The 19,712-nt window shown below is 39.1% G+C and overlaps 1 protein-coding gene across 2 annotated transcripts; it reads right to left on the bottom strand.

Annotated features, from left to right (window-relative positions):
* Positions 1–4,538: 4,538 nt before the first annotated feature.
* Positions 4,539–18,428, bottom strand: LOC145237581 (RNA-binding protein 24-A-like). 2 transcript variants are annotated; one of them, XM_080100507.1, is made up of 5 exons: positions 17,381–18,428; positions 15,620–15,746; positions 12,134–12,176; positions 7,501–7,682; positions 4,539–5,974 (listed from the first exon to the last, which is right to left on the bottom strand). In XM_080100507.1, the coding sequence occupies exons 1-5, from the start codon at positions 17,546–17,548 to the stop codon at positions 5,688–5,690; spliced, it is 807 nt and encodes a 268-aa protein (XP_079956633.1). In that variant the 5' UTR covers positions 17,549–18,428; the 3' UTR covers positions 4,539–5,687. The 2 variants fall into 2 exon arrangements, with proteins under 2 accessions (XP_079956633.1, XP_079956634.1); XM_080100508.1 differs by lacking the exon at positions 4,539–5,974 and adding an exon at positions 11,205–11,245 and having other exon boundaries at positions 7,554–7,682; positions 17,381–18,397.
* Between the last annotated feature and the right edge of the window lie 1,284 nt (positions 18,429–19,712).

Here is a 19,712-nt window from a genome sequence, read left to right as displayed (position 1 = left end):
AATGTGTCCTAAAAAGCTTTACCACGCTGGTCGTTTGTAAAATTCGCGTCAAAACGAACAGCGACAATACCGTCTTCACACCTGTTACGAGGTATTCTAATCATTTGGATGTCAATAACTACAATTTTTGATCTTGCTAATTAGGAGATATAAAAGTTAAAATCTCATTTTTTTATCAGTTAGCAAAATAACTGATAGTATGCAGTTGTGTTGCTGTGTTGTCTTTTTCCAAGCGAAATAAACTTAATTTAACTCAACACAACCAGATAACTAAACTAAACTCATACAAGTACAACTAAGCGTAGTAACAACACTGGAACAATCACTTTACTGCTTTAGAATCAGCAAACTAAAATGAAATTATAAGTCAACAAGTACTGCTTGAGTTTTGCCCTCTTTTCATTGAATCTGAAATGTATACAAACGCTTTCACCAAAGTCTTCTATCTGGCTCATGTCCACTTAAGCGTGACAGTCCTTTTTCGTTTTCAATTTTCTTTCTTTCTTTCTGAGATTGTTGTCATATGAGTTGATGGTGGGAGTTAAAAGCCGACTTAATATATGCTGGATTATAAATCTTCGACCTAATATCGTTTTTTATCACTTAAACCTAGGCTTATTATGCTGTATATTTATGAAAGTGAGCAGCCTCTTTCAGTGTCCTTTTAAGCATATGAAGTAGGCCTACATTGTTCACCAGACAATGAAATTTCGGCTCTTTTATTCCAATTCAAAGAAACATTTCGTGGCGTGATAAGCGATTTGTTCGTTTTTTTTCTTTTTTCTGCAATCTTTAATTAAAAAGTTTCTTGTCGTGTTCTAGTTTCAGGCAGCAAAGTAAAGCGAAGTAACTTGAATTAATCGGATCAAATGGGCTTTCTTGAATTAAAGTCAGTCAGAAGTTGGAAATTCGAAAGTAAAGCTTGCTAGTGGACATCAGAATCAGAAATTTTGTCCAGATAGATTTTGAGAAAAACATGATATTTTGTAATGCGTGTAAACTAAACTCGGGTAATAAATGTCTGCATCTATTTTTGATTGGTTGTGAAATATAATCCAAAGTCTGTTTTTGACTGACAGGGCTGTTGCCATACTATTTGTGTTGCCACTTTATCATCTTGTTTTATATTAGCCGTCTGTGTTCGTGAACCTTAAAGTTTCTTCAATTTACTAGGTTTGTCATAAATTGTTTTTAGTATGCTTAACCATGTATATCTTAAACCCATGCTGTGTTTTTCGTGTTATACGCGTTTACTATTTTTCACATATATCAGTAACGTTCACGTTTACGTTCCAAGTGTTTAATTTTTTGGCACATTGTTTCCACTATAAGGTGAGGAAATTAACCCCCGGCGCATTAAGTATTAACTTTTAATTTCTCCCCTGCCTTTGCCTTTCGCAGCATTCCAATTAAAATTTGTGGTGTTACCAACCAAAGAAAGCCGAGGTCGATTATAATTGATCAGTGGGTTTTGACCACGTGAGTTGTGTGTTTCCTTGTTTCTTTAAAGCCGTTGGTTCGATTCAATTGGGCGCCACTGGGTTCCGACCAGGGACCTCTGTACGACACTTCTTGTCAAAAAGTTAGCATGTAGATCATGCATATATACATAATAAAGACCAGCACTTATTACGTTACAGACAAAGGGGCCTTGTTATACTCATGGCCGTACCGAGTAAACTATTTTAGTGTGCGTGATCGAGATAGGTTTGTGTTATGTTTGCTAATGAGTCTCAAGGTTAACCGCGTCACCACAAATTAAACAGGTACCACGTACGTCCTTCAAAGTCCTGGAAACTTTACACAGGTGTCTTGCATTACGTTTTATTTGTTTATTGCTTCTTGACAAAAGAAGAAACGTTGATATAAGCTAGCACAAGTCAAATAGAAGTAAAATTTTTAAACATTTGCATCCTAAACCAACCCTCTTTAGCCGCTAAATAAATCATTCAGCTCTTTACGCCACCTATCGAAAATTAAGCACTTTTGGATCTCCTAGCTGGTAGAGCTACTAACACTGAGCTTGGGCTGGCCCCCGGCCTGGGAATTTCTGGTAGGTGGCGCAAAAGAGCATAGGCGTTTATGGTGCTGACTCAGCAATTATTCTTACTATAAACCCAAATTGCTGTAACAGCACCATAAACGCCAATACTCCTTAGCGCCACCTACCAGAAATTCCCAGGCCGGGGGCCAGCCCAAGCTCAGTGTTAGTAGCTCTACCAGCTAGGAGATCCAAAAGTGCTTAATTTTCGATAGGTGGCGTAAAGAGCTGAATGATTTATTTAGCGGCTAAAGAGGGTTGGTTTAGGATGCAAATGTTTAAAAATTTTACATTAGTAACTAATTTTTTGGGTTAGTTTTATTGAAATTTAAATGCTAATACCTTACCCCGACCCTAATAGCCCTAACCGTTAGCATTTTTTGAGATATACCGTTTTAAAAATTAGGCACTTTTGGATCTCCTAGGACATTGGTTCTCAAGTGGTGGTCCATGGACCACCAGTGGTCCATGATCACTTTTTGGGTGGTCCACAGGACGTCCACTATATGTAGTGATAAACTAGAGATGATTGCATTTTACATGTTGAAAGAGTATCAAAATCTTAGCTTTTAATAATTGTATCTCACTTCTTGAAAATCGGTTTTAAAGAATTAAGTTTATGATTCATGCCCAAATGGTTGTTTCGTATGCGTACTTCAATCTTGTTCAAAAGCAAAATGGTCCACGATATTATTTTTACTGGGCCGGTGGTCCATGGCCCGAAACGAGTTGAGAACCACTGTCCTAGGAGGCACCGCGTCAGTAGCTCTACCCAACTAACCACGTAAACACCAGATCACAAAGTCACATCGAAACCCTATCCTACTTAACTGCGACAGGAAATATCCCAAAGTTCAAACTTGATTTGGCGATCCGGTTGACTAATTGACTTTCTTGCGAGCTTTGAGTTGACAAGTCAAAACGAGGTAATTTCGTTAGCAATATTGCAAAATGAGCACAAACTAAAGTCGCAGTCGCTGCAGAATCAGGTCAAGAATTGTGACGGTGTGGTATTGAACCTTAACACAGGAAAACTGCGAGGTAGCCCGCTTTCACTTGCTAAACAACTATGATGACACCATCAAACAAAAGCAAACATCAATGTTTTTCTACTTTGATTGAGCCAACTGATTAAAGTAAACTTTCTTTGTAGTATCTTAAAATTTTCTGATTTATTTCACGTTTTCCGCCGTTTACCACAGTCAAGTTGCACCACAATGTTGGGTCATAAATACGTCATAAATGGCTAACTTCTAAGACTAAAGTACGTCATAAATGGCTAACTTCTAAGACTAACTCGATGGGGTCTAGTGGTATTTTGTATTGCTCATAATAAACCAGTGTAGATCGTTTTCTAACCAGTGCCAAATAATGTGGTAGAGCTACTAACACCACAACGAGAATCACAAATTCGCTTTCACAAGGGGGCGTAAAGAGCTGAATTTTTTTTAAAAGAGCTGAAATTTAGCGGCTATAAATGGGTTGGGAAATATTTACATAAAATTTTTACATTAGTAACTAATTTTTTGGGTTAGTTTTTTTGAATTTTAAGTGCTAATACTTTACCACGACCCTAATAGCCCTAACGGAGAGCATTTTTGGAGATGTAACCGATCAAATTTGGGGTGTGATTCTCGTTATGGTGTTAGTAGCTCTACCAAATAATGTGGGTGACGTGCCGAAATATTACAATCTGTGCGATTTCTTGACAAAGGTCCAATGAGTTTCAACTTACAGACAACCAGTGTAAAAATCCAAAGCTCCCAGGTAAGGTCGAATAGGATTCTACAGGATTGGTTAAACATTATTCCATCTACGATTTTATCAAGTTTGCTGCTCGACGCCTCCATACTGCCTATTTGCGGCCAAAATATAACACCAACTGAACAGAAAAATTAAGCGTGAAAAACCACTAAATCTGTCGCTGTGGTTTATTTGTTTATCAAAACAAATGCATTTCGCATTTATAAGCATCATCATACCTGCTGGTCTGCATTTGTAGTCATGTAAGGCAGAAGAGAGGTTTCTTGCGGTTGGTCCGGGGGTGTGGACTTTTTGTATTTTTTTGCTTGATTTATTGGTTTTATCCCGCTTTTTATTTTGTTTTTAGACACTGATGATGCTTATAAAAGCGATAGGCATTTGTTTTGATAAACAAATAAAACACAGCGACAGATTTAGTGCTTTTTCACACTGAATTGTCTTGATCTGAGTCGTCGCGGTTGTTTTACTTGCAAGGAGATTTCAATAATAAGAAAAGATTTACCAACTGAACAGTTTAGACTTTAGAGTCAATAGATGGGCAGAAGTGGCGTTTGTGGTTCATTTTGTTTTGCTTCGAACAAATTGGATACGATTTTTGGTTGGGGTTTTATTAGATTGTAGCAATACCGCTTTATTGTTTACTGCTAAGCAGAAGTTTTTGTAAACACACATTCTGTAAGGAACAAGTTTTTGTTTTCGGGCCAAAATCTGCTCTGTCAGTAAAACCACAAAGTTTGGCGGGTAAGTTTTATTTACATCTACGTAAATTACACAAGATTTTTCTCAATACATGTTTAGCCTTTAACCTCGGAGTTTAGCCTCGGAGTCTTTAACCCGGGGTTTCCCTCCAAAATACTAACCAAACACAATTAGCGTGCCTAATGAAATACTATGTCGTCCTAATATAACATCGTACCTACAAGTAAAGATGTAACAAGTCGGGGATTCATGAGAGTTCAAGCGAAATGGCGCCGATAGTGGCGAGACAGCATTGCGTGCATAGTGTGACAAGGACAATGGCTTACGTCGAGTAGATAGTGAATATAACAGTAACAAAATATCAACTGATAATAATGAATAGAAAACCAAAGTAGGTTAAATTACTGAAGTTAGTATCGAATGAGGCTTAAACCTAACAATAAGATGCGACTGAACCGAACTAAAGCCATGTAAAACAAAGTTTGCGAAAAATTGCGCGGTAAACACTGGGCCTCCTGAAAAATAAACGAATGGGAAACACTGAGAAGCAAGAGTCTTCTCCGAGACAGCGAAGCACAAGTCAAAGACCTTTATAGGTAGCGGAGGCACATGACAATTTACCTACTTTCCGAAACAAATACGAATGAAAAATGAACAGAACAAATGCGACGCATTAAACGTGCTGTTGCGTACGATAGCCCATTTTGCAACTAAGTGGGATAAGGAACGAAAAATAACAGCTTTTCTACGAAGCAAGAAAAGGCTAATAGTGACATCAGAACAGGACATACCCGAAGGAAAATAATTTTGCGGCTGATATTTTTTCGTACTTTGGCAAGAACCTCAGTATTTCATGAATTAGATTCTATATACCACGTGATACCATGGAAAAGAAAAATAGAGCGATAGAATTGATAATAAATTATACGCATTTGGACAGGGACATCAAATATGTTAACGAAAGGAGCGACTATTAATCATTGCTAGCAGTTTTCCTTTTTCGCCTGGCTTTATCTTAGGCGCATCTAACGTTAACCCGTTACCCCCACAAAACGTGACTTCACCAATCATAGAGTATATATCCCTGTGCAGAAACAATACGATAGACGTCACCAGTGTTCGTTGCATCAGCAAAAACATGTTCCTCACCATGAGTGCACAGTGGTATAGCAGAGAAATCCGCTTACAGTCGGTCAGCAGCCTGTTGTTGCAGCTGTGCAGTCAGCTGGGTCATCGGGGTCGGAGCGCCGGCGCCCAAGTTCCCTGCCGCATAAGCCGCAGCAACACTGGCCGCTGGAAAGCCTGGAAGTCCCTGATAAGCGTTGATGGTGGCGGCTTGGTTTGGCGCTGCGGCTGCGGCAAATAGTTGAGCTGCTCCAGTGACGCTAGTGGGCGTAAGAGCGGCTGCTGTTGGGTGTTGACCGACGTGGTGATGCAAAGGCGCTGCAGCGTATGCGTTCGCATATGAAGCTGGAAATATAAAATCGTGTCATTACTGCATAGCGTTCGATAAGTTTTTTGTTCCGATAGTTTGTTAACTTTACTTTACATAGCTACATAGAAGCACAAATCTTCACACAAAAATACAAGCAAAAATTCTAAAGGTAATGTCATAAGTGACTCTATATACTCCTTTGATAATAACAAATTTGGTGGTATGACGGACAACATCGCACAAATCATTTACAACTGTGTTTGTTTTGATAACAAAAATTTAATTTAAGTACAAGTCAAACTGTTGTTCTGGACTTCAATTTGACACCTGGAACAAAAGGTTCGGGCTCCAATTTATTAACACAACTATTTCGTGTCGTATAATTGTGCGTTTTTAGAGTTCACATTATAATGCAAACATATTTAACCAAAGATTAAACAAGATTAACAATACAGTGGATATTAACAACACAATTGTGTGCACAAAAAGCCACACAATATGCGTAGTGGAAACATAATGTTATATCAGCTCTGAACTGAAATTTGTAGGTAATTTCTGGGTACTAATGAGGAAGTTGTTTCGAAACGACAACGACCTCCCCAGCGTATGTACGGTAGTCCTTTAGTGTTGTACCACATGTACGCAGTAAAACAGTTGAACGGAGAAGCACAGAACAAACGTTTTGATTGCGGATACTAACACATTTAGTTGTTGTCAAAGTTTATACTCTCGTTGGGGCTATGTGCATTATGTGTGTCGGTTACTGGCAGGGAATAATACATCAAGGATATGAGGTGCCTTTTCCGGTTTTACTATTTTCGTTCCTGCATTTACATGTAACATACCTTGTTGCCTTCGACTCGTTACAACTCATCCGGCAGTTCCATTAAACATTGTTTATTTTTGTCATAAGCATTTTTGCTATAACCACAGTTGGTACAATAATTTTTACCTCGTAATGTAAAAGTGGTTTTGCGCAGATGACGTCACAACCATTGTTAAAAACCTAATCAAAATAGCTCTACTATCAAAGTATAATGACAGCCCACCTAAAAAAATGTCACAGCAATGGTTGCAAGTTTATGGTACGTTTTTTTCTTTGCCGACTTGAATGAAATAGATAAACTCAGCAAACAGCAAAAAAAACATTTTGTTGTTACGGTAGTTTAGTTTTGTTTGTTCGACTATGATTTGATGAAAAGGTGTTAAATGAGACAAACGATACCCCGTTTCCAGGACGTGGAAACTATTAAGTTTAATTTCCCATGTTATATGAAACGTGTAAGGTTGGATTTTTCGTGGATGTTTCAGTAAACCATTGAGTCACACATGGAGTGGCTCAATATGCTATAGTAATGTTAGTTAAATAAAGCACTTCGACATTACAACTTGTGCCTCATTCTACATACAAAGTAAAAACAAGAAATGCTAAGAAGAGTGAAATAGACGCTTCTTGTGTTGGACACATAGCAACCGTGTTTTCAAGACCAAACAACCATTAGGACTACGTTCAAAAGGGATTTTTTTGTTCTGATAAGAACTATTGACAACCATGGCTTACCGTTTCCCGCCGTGGCCGCAACATCAGTTGCATATGCCCCTGATAGCTGGGCAAAGTACGCTGAGTAATCGATGAAAGGTGATGTAGGTTGAGCTGTATGAGCGGCTGGAATTAGGAGACCGTTGTTTGTAACATAAGCAGCCGCATGCTGGGGGTATTGGGTGTAAACAGCTGGGACGGCTCTGTAAAAAAACAGCTTGTTACATGTTTGTACATTTTGGTAAAAAGCCCTATTTCTTCGTGCAAATTGCGTCGGTGTCTGTAGTGAGCGTTCGGTTGATGGGACCCAATTACTTACATTATACATTTGCACAACAAATTACCACCAGACAAATTTTTAACACTGGAAATCTCAAACCATTTAATTACCACGCTCTTAATTTTAATACCAAACGTTACTTTTGTAATAAACCAAAACCGTATGGCAGCCCTGAAAGTTTGTCGGGAATTAACGGAAAATATAAAAGCCTTTATTCCTTCCCGATTGGCTGGGTGCCTGCGCTACGTTTTAGCTTTACACTAATTCCTTCCTGACAGGCTGGCACCGTATATTTGCCACGTTGACTTGGGCAAGACGAAAATAACTTACAGCATATCGTCGTGTACGACAATTAATTATTAACCTGATTACTGGCTACGTACAACATGTTGCAGTATGTGTTGTTTGAATAAGTTATGGTGTGTGTTGAATACTGCTTTGTGGAAAAATATTATATTATCGTATTAGCTTGGGTGTTTTAATGGGAGAAAAATGGGATTATTCTAACCAGTGTCATAAACAATACTATTACTATGGCCTAGTTACATGACTTTCGAATGCACAGTGCATAGAACTAATTTGCACATGTGTTGTATGTTATTTTCGCATATCAACTGTCACTGAGTTTTAAAATCGTTTGTCGTTCCTACACCGCCACCGCTCCTATGTCACGAAATCAAACAAAAACTCGCCTCTGTTTGTTCACACTTGGCACCCCGCACACAAACACCAACAACTAACCCTGGGGTAGGACCTCCTGGGTGGGAAAGGTGACAAAAAATAATGAACACGTCACTGTAACCACGGCAACCCCATTGATACATGCCGACTGCAACCAAGATTTTCAACAAAAAATTTGAAAAAATGCTAGTGTGGAATGGACACAATGTGGCGCTAAAGCTCTCTTAAGAATTCGGTAAAAACTAACATTTATTTACAAGTTTTTCGATGAACCGTCGTTCTACAACGTTTTGGGAGGGTTAAAAAATTTGTCTAAAGTAACTAAGATGGCAGTATTTTTATGTTGATTAATAATCGGAGGCATATTTGTACAACATATGTTTATAATTGGTCTAATCCTAAGATAACAAGATCAACTTGGTCGCCAACAAATACACAACGGGAGGTGGGCGCAAATCCATACAATATATTCCGGTTTTGGTGTTTATTATTGTGTCTGGCTCGTTGAAAGAAGCATTCTTTTTAGGACTGTTTTAACCCCAAGCTCTAGGAGCAAGGAAGGTAGGCTACTTTTTGTGGACGAAACAACTTTGCGCAGTTTCATAGACGAGTGAGTTTGAATGGACCAGAAGCTACTGTGACAAAAAATATCGTTGGCGTTTTAATCACTGGGCAAAGGCGACTACATTTTTGCCAGGTCCACACCTCTTGAAAGTTTATGACAAAATAACTGAGGAGGTCCTAGAAAAGTTGTTTCGAACCCAAAATATTGCTACACTAAATGCAGACACTACACTAAATGCAATAAAAAGAGCTATATTTCTTTGTTTTAAGGGGTTATCATTATTTCAGTATCTTATTGCAACCACAAGTTATAAAATGAAACGAGTTTCGCATTTAAAGGCGCATTTTAAATTTTGATGACGGTGAAGGCAAATATATCACTTCGCGGAGTTATCGCAACCCTATGAGGGCCATGTTAGCCTCCACAAAGGAATAACCTAAAATATCGAAGCACATGGATAACAATTAACAAATTACGTCTCGATTTGCGTTTGTGTTAATGTTTGAATTATGATGCTAGCAGAATGATACCAAATATTTCCCAAAAGTCGACTAAAATTAACGAAATCACTTTGTAACCATTCCATGACATCAAGTCTGATAAACTTGGACGTAGCTAGTATTTAAAGGTTCCTGTAGCAAAGTGCCAAGGGTGAAATCGGTCAAGCGAATTTATCAGGAACCATGTGAGTGAATTAGCTTTTACGCCAAAGGTTAACTTCATTTTATTTCCGCCGAAATCTAATCCCAACCCGTAAAATTCAATTGGCCATTCCGGCCCAAATTTTGAAGCTTTTTTTTCTATTAGGACTTTAAGAAAAATACGGAAAATCAATTTGGACACTGATTATTTAAACCTAATCAATTACGCGTTCCAGAAAATGTCGGTTTAACCTGCGACTGATTTCAAATTCTGCACTCTATGATAAAGCGGTTACGTCTAATTAGGTGGCGTTTTCTTGAATGTTCCAAGGTTGTGGCACAAAAATGTTATTTGTGTCATGAATAATTTAAGGCAGATAATTCACGTGTGACATATTCCTTTCGTCAAGGACATTAGTGTTTGTTCCACCGCTTAATTAGATATACGTTGTCACTCGTGGTAAAGTTGCTGAGCGGAAATTTGGAAAAAATTATTGTTTAATGCGTAACGTTTGACCATATGGATAATAAAGCAAAAATGTGACAACGTACAAATATTTCAAGTTTCTTTACTGCTAAAATCATCGTGATTATGGTAAAAATCTAATGTGAATTAACATTAGCTACTTTCTAAACACACAACTATGCATTAACTCTACGTGCATGTTCTAAATTATGATCCTGTCAAATATTTTCGATTGCTTCATCATGTCTTGAAACAACGTACTGCACGCCATGCAATAACTCAAGGTCAAATCAATCAATGATTGACAAAATCTTTTTTGTGATCAAGGTTCGTATGACTCATGTGCTTTCAGATAAAGACAATGCTACTTGCATAGGGAATTTTGTTACGATTTTTTTTTTGGTGTTAACAACCCAAAGTTATCATCTATGTTTTAATGCCGTGCATTATAGTTTTACGAAATGCTCATTTAGGCATTCTACCAGGCCTTGAGAAAAGTTTTGTGTGGCTTAAGTGCGGTAAATCGTGACAATACAAAAAAACTACAAGTGAAAGACCTTTTTGACTTTTTTTTTCATTTTAACGTACAACGCCAATTGATTAGGCGCGTTTTGTCGCAATTTTTTGCATTAACTGATCACGCACAATAAAGCGCGTTGTTAAATCTTGGCCATTGGTGTCTTAAAGTGGATATCAAAATGATGATTTGTACAAAATACGATCAATGATCTCAAAAAATAATCCATCCGAAAACATAAAATTGTGATCTGAACCAACCCGCCACACTCAAACAATTCAAAACTCTCACGATTGCCAACAAACAAATGACTATGACGTCGTAAAAGGCGCCGATCAGTGACCAAAGAATCACGAAAATCACAAACAAATGTGCTGGGTGAAAGGGGCCGCCTTTTTTGTCATCGATACACTGCAGCACACGACAAACCCATCGAAATCATAATCTGGGCGTTGAACGGCGCCACACGCACGACAACAGCTCCATTTAAAGAATGTCACGACACGGTTGCCACAGTAGCTAGCAAGGAAAAAACTCCACACCAGCAAAAAACAACCTTCACTTTTTTGGCTTACCTGTGATAAACCCAGCCTTAGGCTGCCATCTGTTAAACGACCTGTGATACGGAGTGTTAGCCAGAGTGGTTTAAAGAAAACTCCCTAAATTAGATAAGTTTTTGCAAAGTTTTTCTTTTTAATGTGCTGACAACGCATGGCGTAAAAACTCATTGTGCGACAGATATTTGTTTTGACAGTAAGGGATGATATTTAAAATGTGTTTCCTCCCGAAATGACACACGCCAGATGTGTGATTAGGGAAGTAATACCATCTCCCCAAACCACATAGCAAAACGCGAGAGGTTAGCAAAATTTAAAAACATGACTTATTCGGTAAACGGGAGATAAATTACTAAATTGTGGTAAACTGGTCTAATGCGTTTAAAAATGGAATTTCGCGAAAATTTTCACAAGTTTTGCAAAAAAAACCTCGTATTATCCTATTTTGTTCGCATTCATATTTCTGTTTTGCATCACGATCTATCATGCGCACATCAAAATTAGGCGACTATACGTTAAATTTAACTGCACATAATTATGTTTAGAGGGTGAAGTGTGTTTTATCACGGCATAAATGTCAGCAACGAAACGATTATTGCCGAGTTGTGGATATCGTCAAGGTGATTTAAGCACAAACCAGCACGTTATAGAAGGAGGACAAGCAATTTACTGACCTTTAAAGCTGTGCTAAGTTTGACTGATTTATTTTCAATTAAAAGGTAGAGCAAGCTACACATATTTCAGTTAACGTTTTAAACGTAAGCACTTGCGAAACATAAGTGGATGTGTCATTCAATAAGTATGTTTTCATTGCACGTTTAGTGTTTAATCGCCGTTTTAATATTGCAAAAGATATTTAATATTCCCATGCAAGGCGGTTTAAGATTCGATGAAGTTATGAAAAGTGATTGCTTACGGTTTTAAAAAAATATAAAAGTTACACGTACTGATTTGCTGGGACGTAGGCTTGAGGAATCTGACGTAGTCCAACTGCAAAACAAGCAAAAATAATGTCAATAAACAACACAATACCAATAAGTTGTTTAAACGAGTTTGCTACACAACGAAGTATTTCTAGACTTGTGGAATTATGAAACCTTAAATTAACCTATAGGTTACAGACGAAGTACACATGCAAAGTTACGTAAACCCTAATAGACGATCATAAAGCAGGTCCGACAGCTTTAAAATGCATTTACCTCCAATATTGGAAAAGTAATAAACTAACTCGGTTTTGTTTTTCAAACTGTCGCAAAAACACAACGGACACTTTCAAATAACAAACAAGCACGCCCTCTATCGTAAAACCAGTACCGGGCGACACAAAAGGCAAGACACAAAACCTCTGCCCGCGCTGGCCTCTTGTCTATTAGCAGCAGTGAGAAAGTGTAACACACAAAGAACGCCTGACTAACACAAAGAGGTAGCATCTGTGGAAACGTAACTTAAAACTCTGAACGTCCGACGGCGAACCAGTCGAATAACTGGTGACAAAGGCTCTTCACAAGTCAAGCTACAATCCTTATGTGACTGATATAAAAGCCCGATGCGTAACAAAATCTGTCAGCCATTCTGTGCGACATACAATAAAGCAGATGAATTGCATAGCGGCCTTTACATGCGTGGCAAGGCAGCTTAGGTTATCTCGTAACAATTGTCGCGTTAGGAAAGTCTTTGTTTCATCAAGTGCCATCTTTATGCGTCCTACACGGTTCCAGGCGGCATCGAGACCAACGGACGCTTTCGGGCCTTTTGCGGTCTGTGGGACCCCCTAATGTTCTTTGTTGTCCCTTTTCCGAATATGCTTAGAATTCCAATCTCATGTTTAAAACGAATTTTCGTTGACAAGGCGAGTTTAAATTTCCAACTGAGGAACGAGACCTGCGGTTTTGTTTAGTAAGTTTCGCATCCCAAAATAGTCTGCCAGGGCAGAAGGCCATGTCGGTATAGTGGAGTACTACACATTATTACCGACATCTATACCTAATGCATCAAAACTCCTTACAAATAGATCTTTGGAGGTGGACAAAAACGTGTATTTTTACAACTCAACTAGCCTCACATAATTTCAGTTGATAGGTATACTAGTAGTCGCCAGCAGGCTTCGTTACAAGCGTGGACGTGACTTGTTTTGATTGGCCAATAAGGCCACCGTCTTTTAAAAACAGCAAAGTGAATCGCAGCAAGGTCAACATTCATGTTTTGTTGACGCGCTAAATTGTTGACATTTCCCATTGGTGGGGTCGCAGGTAATACCTGTTTATACAGGCAACAATGGTCTTAATGTAGACTAAACAGTATGCTATAAGGGCTTGGAAAAATTAAAACTACCGCGGCAAGATCAAAATAAGATTACCAGTGCACTCGGAAGCATTAATACTGTCGCGTTTATGTTGAAATAATCGTAAATCTGAAAACGAAATGGTCAATGATCATCTCTTTCGCAACGTTTTATGTTAAGTACCCCTGTCATGGTTGGTTGAAATGTATCAAAAGATGCTGTTGATTATCTAATTATTACCAGTTAGCGAGTTATGTTTAAGTTAATACGAAAAGAAATAAAACCAAAACTATCGATGGTTTAAAACTGCCAAGTGTCACGGTTAGTGATTTCGTAACTAATCAAGCGTTCATGATATCAAATGACAAGAGAGCGAAGGATGCCTGCCATGAACTAGTTACTGATGGGATCGTATGCTGTACTTTGAAATAAATCACGAATTCACTGCCTTTAGTCAATTTGATAAACTAAAATAAATCGACTCTTTGGGTGGTTAGTTGACCTCAACCAAGTTATGTGTTCTTATTGAAAAGACTAAGCTAATACGACGCACATTTAAACGTGACTTTTCGGCATTTTGAAGGGTAGTTTTCAACTTGGTTTGGAAAATACTACACTCGCAATATTAGTACCAATAGATTGTGCAAATGGTTGAAGAACCCCACTTAAAACCAGTTAAGGACTGACGCGATGGGCTCAGTACATAAAAATCAACCAGCTAGCTCTCAACATGCTAAGAAAGCGAGCACCAAGTCCTCAAGAAATTAAACGGTTTTTCACAAGCAGCGGGTAAAGGAGTGTAAACTGTAGCTATGAGTAAACATTTAACTGTGGCACTTGACTAAGCCAGTGGCAGGGTAAAAACTAGGAGCCGGAAAACAGTTTGCTCCGAAAATTAACATTTAACATACCGAGCGTATCAGCGCATAAAATTATGAATGTTTGCAGCAAAACAACATCTTGGTAACCCATAATTTACACGTTCTTACAATAACACCACGGCAAGTAAAAAACGAGTATATCGTGGCAAAAATGACGTGAAACCTAACTAGATACTAAATATCGATTATTTGATCCCTACTACCAATGCACAAAAGAGACCGTAACCAATACGCATGACATAACGTGATATCTATTCGTTAGATAGCTTTTGAGGAAAACGAATGCGTTACCGTTTTACTTGCCTGCAGTTTTTACGCAGTATCAAAGCGATACACCAAGGCGAAAGCTGTTGGTAAGACACAGACCAAACAATTCAACACAAATTCAATGCAAAATTGAGTTTCAGATGAAGATTCGATAGACTATAACGCTTTGTTTGTGTGGGTGAGATCCCAGTAGGCCATACGTCCTTATGAATAACAGCCGATAACCGTGCATGGAAGCTTTTCAGCTGTTCGACGATTGACGTATACTAAACGGCGTACAAACATGTGTCACAAGACTTTTCCCACGGGATATATAAGATGAGGCAAAAGAAGGTCTGTAAACCGGAGTTCATCTGTCATTGAAATGCTTTAATCCACGGCTTTTGCAACATTTTATCACAAGTTTCTTGCGCGAAACCTAAAATCCTTAATTTAAGATATGTTCTACCATACAGTTTTCAGAATATGTTGTGACAGCCTACAACCACCATGCTTTGCCTCTTTTTTCCAAAAGGGGTTTGATGCAGATTAAAGTAATGAGTTTGCTATTAAAAAATACATTTCCTAATGTGCGTGATAGGCATCGTGGGAATAGCTCAATCGATTTTTTGGGACTTTTATCTAGAAGATTACCAGTGGCCTAATGCAAAGTCAACTGATCAAAAATCCGGGATCTTGTTGTTATTGATTATGTTAGAACAAAGAAACATTTCAATACCCGCGTCCCAACACAACGAGAAGACAAAACACAAGTCGAAATCCACATCAATTCCTAAATTGACCAATTTTATCATCAAATTTTGTGCATTGCATAAACAGAACGCAGACACAAAAGAGGCTTAGTGGCTTATAAGGATAGAATTTCCTCAGTGCAGTTGTGTTGCATCGCGTTAGAGAAAATGTTTCCAAGAACGCCAAACGTTTCTAATGTCTGTATATTTCTGTTTTTGAACATTGGTTTCAAATATCACCCTTATGGTTTAGTCGACTTTTAGTTTACGCACCTGTGGTTTGCATAATACGAGGTTTGGCTCCGATGTAGGCCAAGTTCACGTTGGCCTTTCTTCCATCAATCACTGGGTTCGGATCCTTGCAAGCTCGCTCTGCAGCATCTTTGTTTGTCATTGTTACCTGACAAATATTATTTTGACATCATTAAGAGATAAAGAATGGTTTACTTTTCTGTGAAAACAGCAACAAACGTTACGTCCGTGGTACAACGGAGACCAAATTGTTTTAGTACATATAGGCTTGGTGGGAGATGCAATATTTTTAGTTAAACAAGTTTTGTACGGTTCGTTACAGTATCAAAATTATTCTAAAACATGCATAGAACTGCAATTTTATACATGTCTTGGCCATTTTACAGTTTCGCCCGTAACGTTGCTTTACAAGGCTGTAAAACGTGTTTCAAATCCTTCTCGTAACGTGTACGATCTATACACAAACATTACATGTACACACGCAAGCACTGTGGGGCGCTTTGGTTAATTTGTTACAATGTTCAGTAGGGTACAGCACACAGCGAGGCCAACAGCGTACTTCTGGGTGTTTTGTTTGCTCAGCTCATGAGTTAATCATCTATGTGGGCTTGCAGACAGTACGGCAAGAGTGTCCAAGCGATTCGAGTCATCAGCTGGAAGTAAGGCCCTGTGGCCGATGACACGCGGTTTAATTATGTATCTAACCTGAGCTGATGGTTTTACGCCAACCGTAATCGACTTGTTTGTTGGCTCAGACAAGACAAGTAATTAACACGCACAACACTTTTAGTACGTTGTAGTTCGATTTTTAGGAGGACAAGGGGTCGATAAGCGATGTACAACGTTCAGGATCAGTGACTTAAATATCAAACTTCTAACGTGGTTCATTGGACACCAGAGCATTACTTTTCCCAAAAGTTGCATTTAAAGCCGCTCCTACTAAAGTGAGTAGATTTGAATCCAATCGGTTTTTGTCAATCATTCATTGACTTGTATGAAGTACTTGACTTCAGTGCGTTGCAAATACAAACATCCTTCAAACTGCCAAACCACTGGAGTTAATTTGTTTTACGTTGACGTGATTGGTAAAACAACTACGACCGTATTTCAACAGATATTTTTTGCCCGAAAAGTCCTATGTCCAAAGTGCAGATACTAAAACGACGGCATCAAACGCCATTCAACATAATACACATTGTGAAATGTCACTTCTCGATTGAAGAAGACAGGCACCAAGACCGAATACGTGGCGTCAGAATTGGAGTCATACACCGTATATGCTGCTCAACCCAGAAGGATATGTAAAATTCAGACGCCGAAAAGGTTGTTTTACACGACACTGTGTCCCAGACAACACAGTGATCTTGCGTTTCCTAGTAACACAGAGAAGCGCAGGCATACACCACACGTTATGTTGAATGTGATATTAAAACACGATTGGTTGGATAGGCCAATCCATACATAATGTTAAGTGAACAAACTCGAGGTGTCTTTTGATAATCTATACATTTTATCTAATCATTTGCTTTACAGCCTTGTTAAGTTATTGATGGGTCTGGTACATCGCTTTATAATACAACCACGGTTATGTTGGTACTTAAAATTATTCGTGAATAGTTTTGGTTTTACTGTAAACCCTAAACGAGAATTAGCTCTCAATAAACGTTCAACCACCCATGTAACAGCAATTTTGTTACATCGTTGAAGCACCAGAGCACAGACATATATCACTTAACACCAGACGCAGTCATTTCGATAAATAAATCATATCAAAGTACTTACAAATCCGTAACCTCTCGACTTTCCAGTCTGTCGGTCTGTGATGACGACAGCCTCCTCAATCTCCCCGAAAACTGCGAAGTAATCTCGCAACGAGCAGTCGGTAGTGTGATAGGGAAGTCCCCCGACGAAGATTTTGGTGTAGGTCGTGTCTTTCTGTTGGATCGACATATTGGTCGGTTTACCGGCGCTGTTAATGACGGTGTGCGATGCCGAGGCTACTGCAGGTACTGCGTTTGCCGTTTCCGTTGCTGCTGAAGTGGCGTTGGCGAGAAGCAACTGCGCTTGCAGTTGGTGCTGTGCGAGCAGGTTGGTCTGGGCGGCAGCGGCTTGGGGAAGAACCTGCGAACCTATCGCTTGGGAACGAAGTAAACCGCCGGCTCCGACTGCTCCAGACGACAGAAGCGTGCCTCCGGGCGACGCTAGTGCGGACTGAGGATGTCCAGGTGGTAGCCTAGCAACAAGGAGACCGCCTAGGCCTGCCGTTGCTGCGTTAAGGGGTTTCGCCGCCTGCACAGCGCTGACTTGCTGAGGAGTAAGAGACGCTTGGGCTCCTAGAGACGTAACGAACGTCGGCGAGTTCAAGCCTAGTGACGTGACTGCAAGTGACGTTGCCAGCACACGAGGAATCTTGCTGGCGGTCGCGTTGTCAAGAGAACCGTTTTCAGTTACGTTGTTGGGAATGGTGCTGGTTTCGGTAGACGTGATTACGAATGGACTTGCCTTACGTTTACGGGCAGAACTATCCACAATGGCGGCTTGGTGGTTTACCGCTGCTGAGACCTGCTGCTCGCTGTCCAGATTACTGGTCGGTTCAAATTCGACCTTCACTGATTGAAGGGCAGTGGATGCTACTGGCGACGAAAGAAGATCCACTTTTGCTTGGTAAGCGGACAAAGAAAGGGAAATGGCCGATTCGAGAGCCGTGGTGCTCCGTATCAGTGAAGCGCTGCTCTCACAAATTAGGAAGACTGAAGGCTTAAAGCTAGATCGATGCACTACAGCATTATCAGCAAAGCTTTAGACTAAAATAATAAAATATAACATATTGTTGTAAGTCCAATTCCGACAATAAACATTTTTACACAGAAATTTTGATGCCCTGGAGTATTTTCTTTGGAATAAAATCGCTTTGTGGAAACCTTGCAGTCTAACATTATTATAGCCCTAATGGCCACAAATGTTACCTTTTCAAAAGTAGACTGAACTGACGCAGACCATATTTTAAACAACATAACGTTATTATATCGCCTGTTTACATTAGACCTAATTTTACTTCCTTTACCGCATAAGCGAAAGGTTCATGAATAATATATCTGACATACCAGTACACAAAACATGATGAACGAATGAACCTGTCCCTACAAAACACCAGGGCTTTGGTCGAACGTCAGCTCACTGTTTTAATAATTAATAAAGCAAGCAGTGAATAGGATTTAAGCCAAATTTGGCGCTGCTTTAACAACATTCAATAAACCAAAAAACAAAAGCATTGAGATATTGATTTGGTTTTACCCGGTACTAAAATCTTTAAAATGAAAAAAACCAGAACAAAATTAAGTAGGTAATTTTTTTATTAAATACTAAAAGATCGCCGATTTCAAAATTTTCTTTTTTCAGATTAATACATAGATTTCTTGCATTCTATTTAAAAGGTACCTAAATTTGTGTTTGAAAGTTGCACAGAGTACTCTTTGCTGAGTTTATTTAAGATTATCTATAAATCGCTGACATTGTCATATGTCAAGATAAGATCGTGCATCTCTTGATCAAACTATTATACGTCTGCAAACTAAACCGGTTACAACAATAACCACAGAGAAAACAGTCGATTTGCGATATCGACAAAGCTTTATTATGACACCAGGTGCTACACTACCTCTGCTATATTCTGTATTTTGTTTACAAACACGGTCAATTATCTGAAACAGTCTCCAATCAGATGTGCTGTGAAACGACGCAAGTAATGCAAAAAATCAATACCGTAGTCGATTTTACAGCCAACCAGTAGTAAAAATTATTATTCACTACTTGAAAACCATGCTTCATAGCACAACAGAGTGACACAAAGTCCTCCTATAAACGCAGCACACGTATAAGCGGATACTATTCAAATTTAAGCAAGCCACCAGCCAACAACTAACTAACAGCAACTGAGTGAGGTTTCGTCTAGACCAGGGGATTTTAAAGAGCGGAGGTGCGTTACAGTTGCTACCTTTTTATCGCCTTTCAACCAATCTGTCGTTGCCCGAGCCGGCGTGGGCTGATTGATTGCGGCGCCTGCAACTCACACTAAAGCGGCTGTCCACATAATTGCAGTCGTTATCGAGCCTGA

This window comes from Phallusia mammillata, chromosome 7 (genome assembly GCF_965637545.1).
Source record: "Phallusia mammillata chromosome 7, kaPhaMamm4.hap1.1, whole genome shotgun sequence".
Lineage (NCBI taxonomy): Eukaryota > Metazoa > Chordata > Ascidiacea > Phlebobranchia > Ascidiidae > Phallusia > Phallusia mammillata.
Note: the sequence above shows the minus strand (reverse complement) of the source record. Positions and strands in the feature narration are given on the sequence as shown.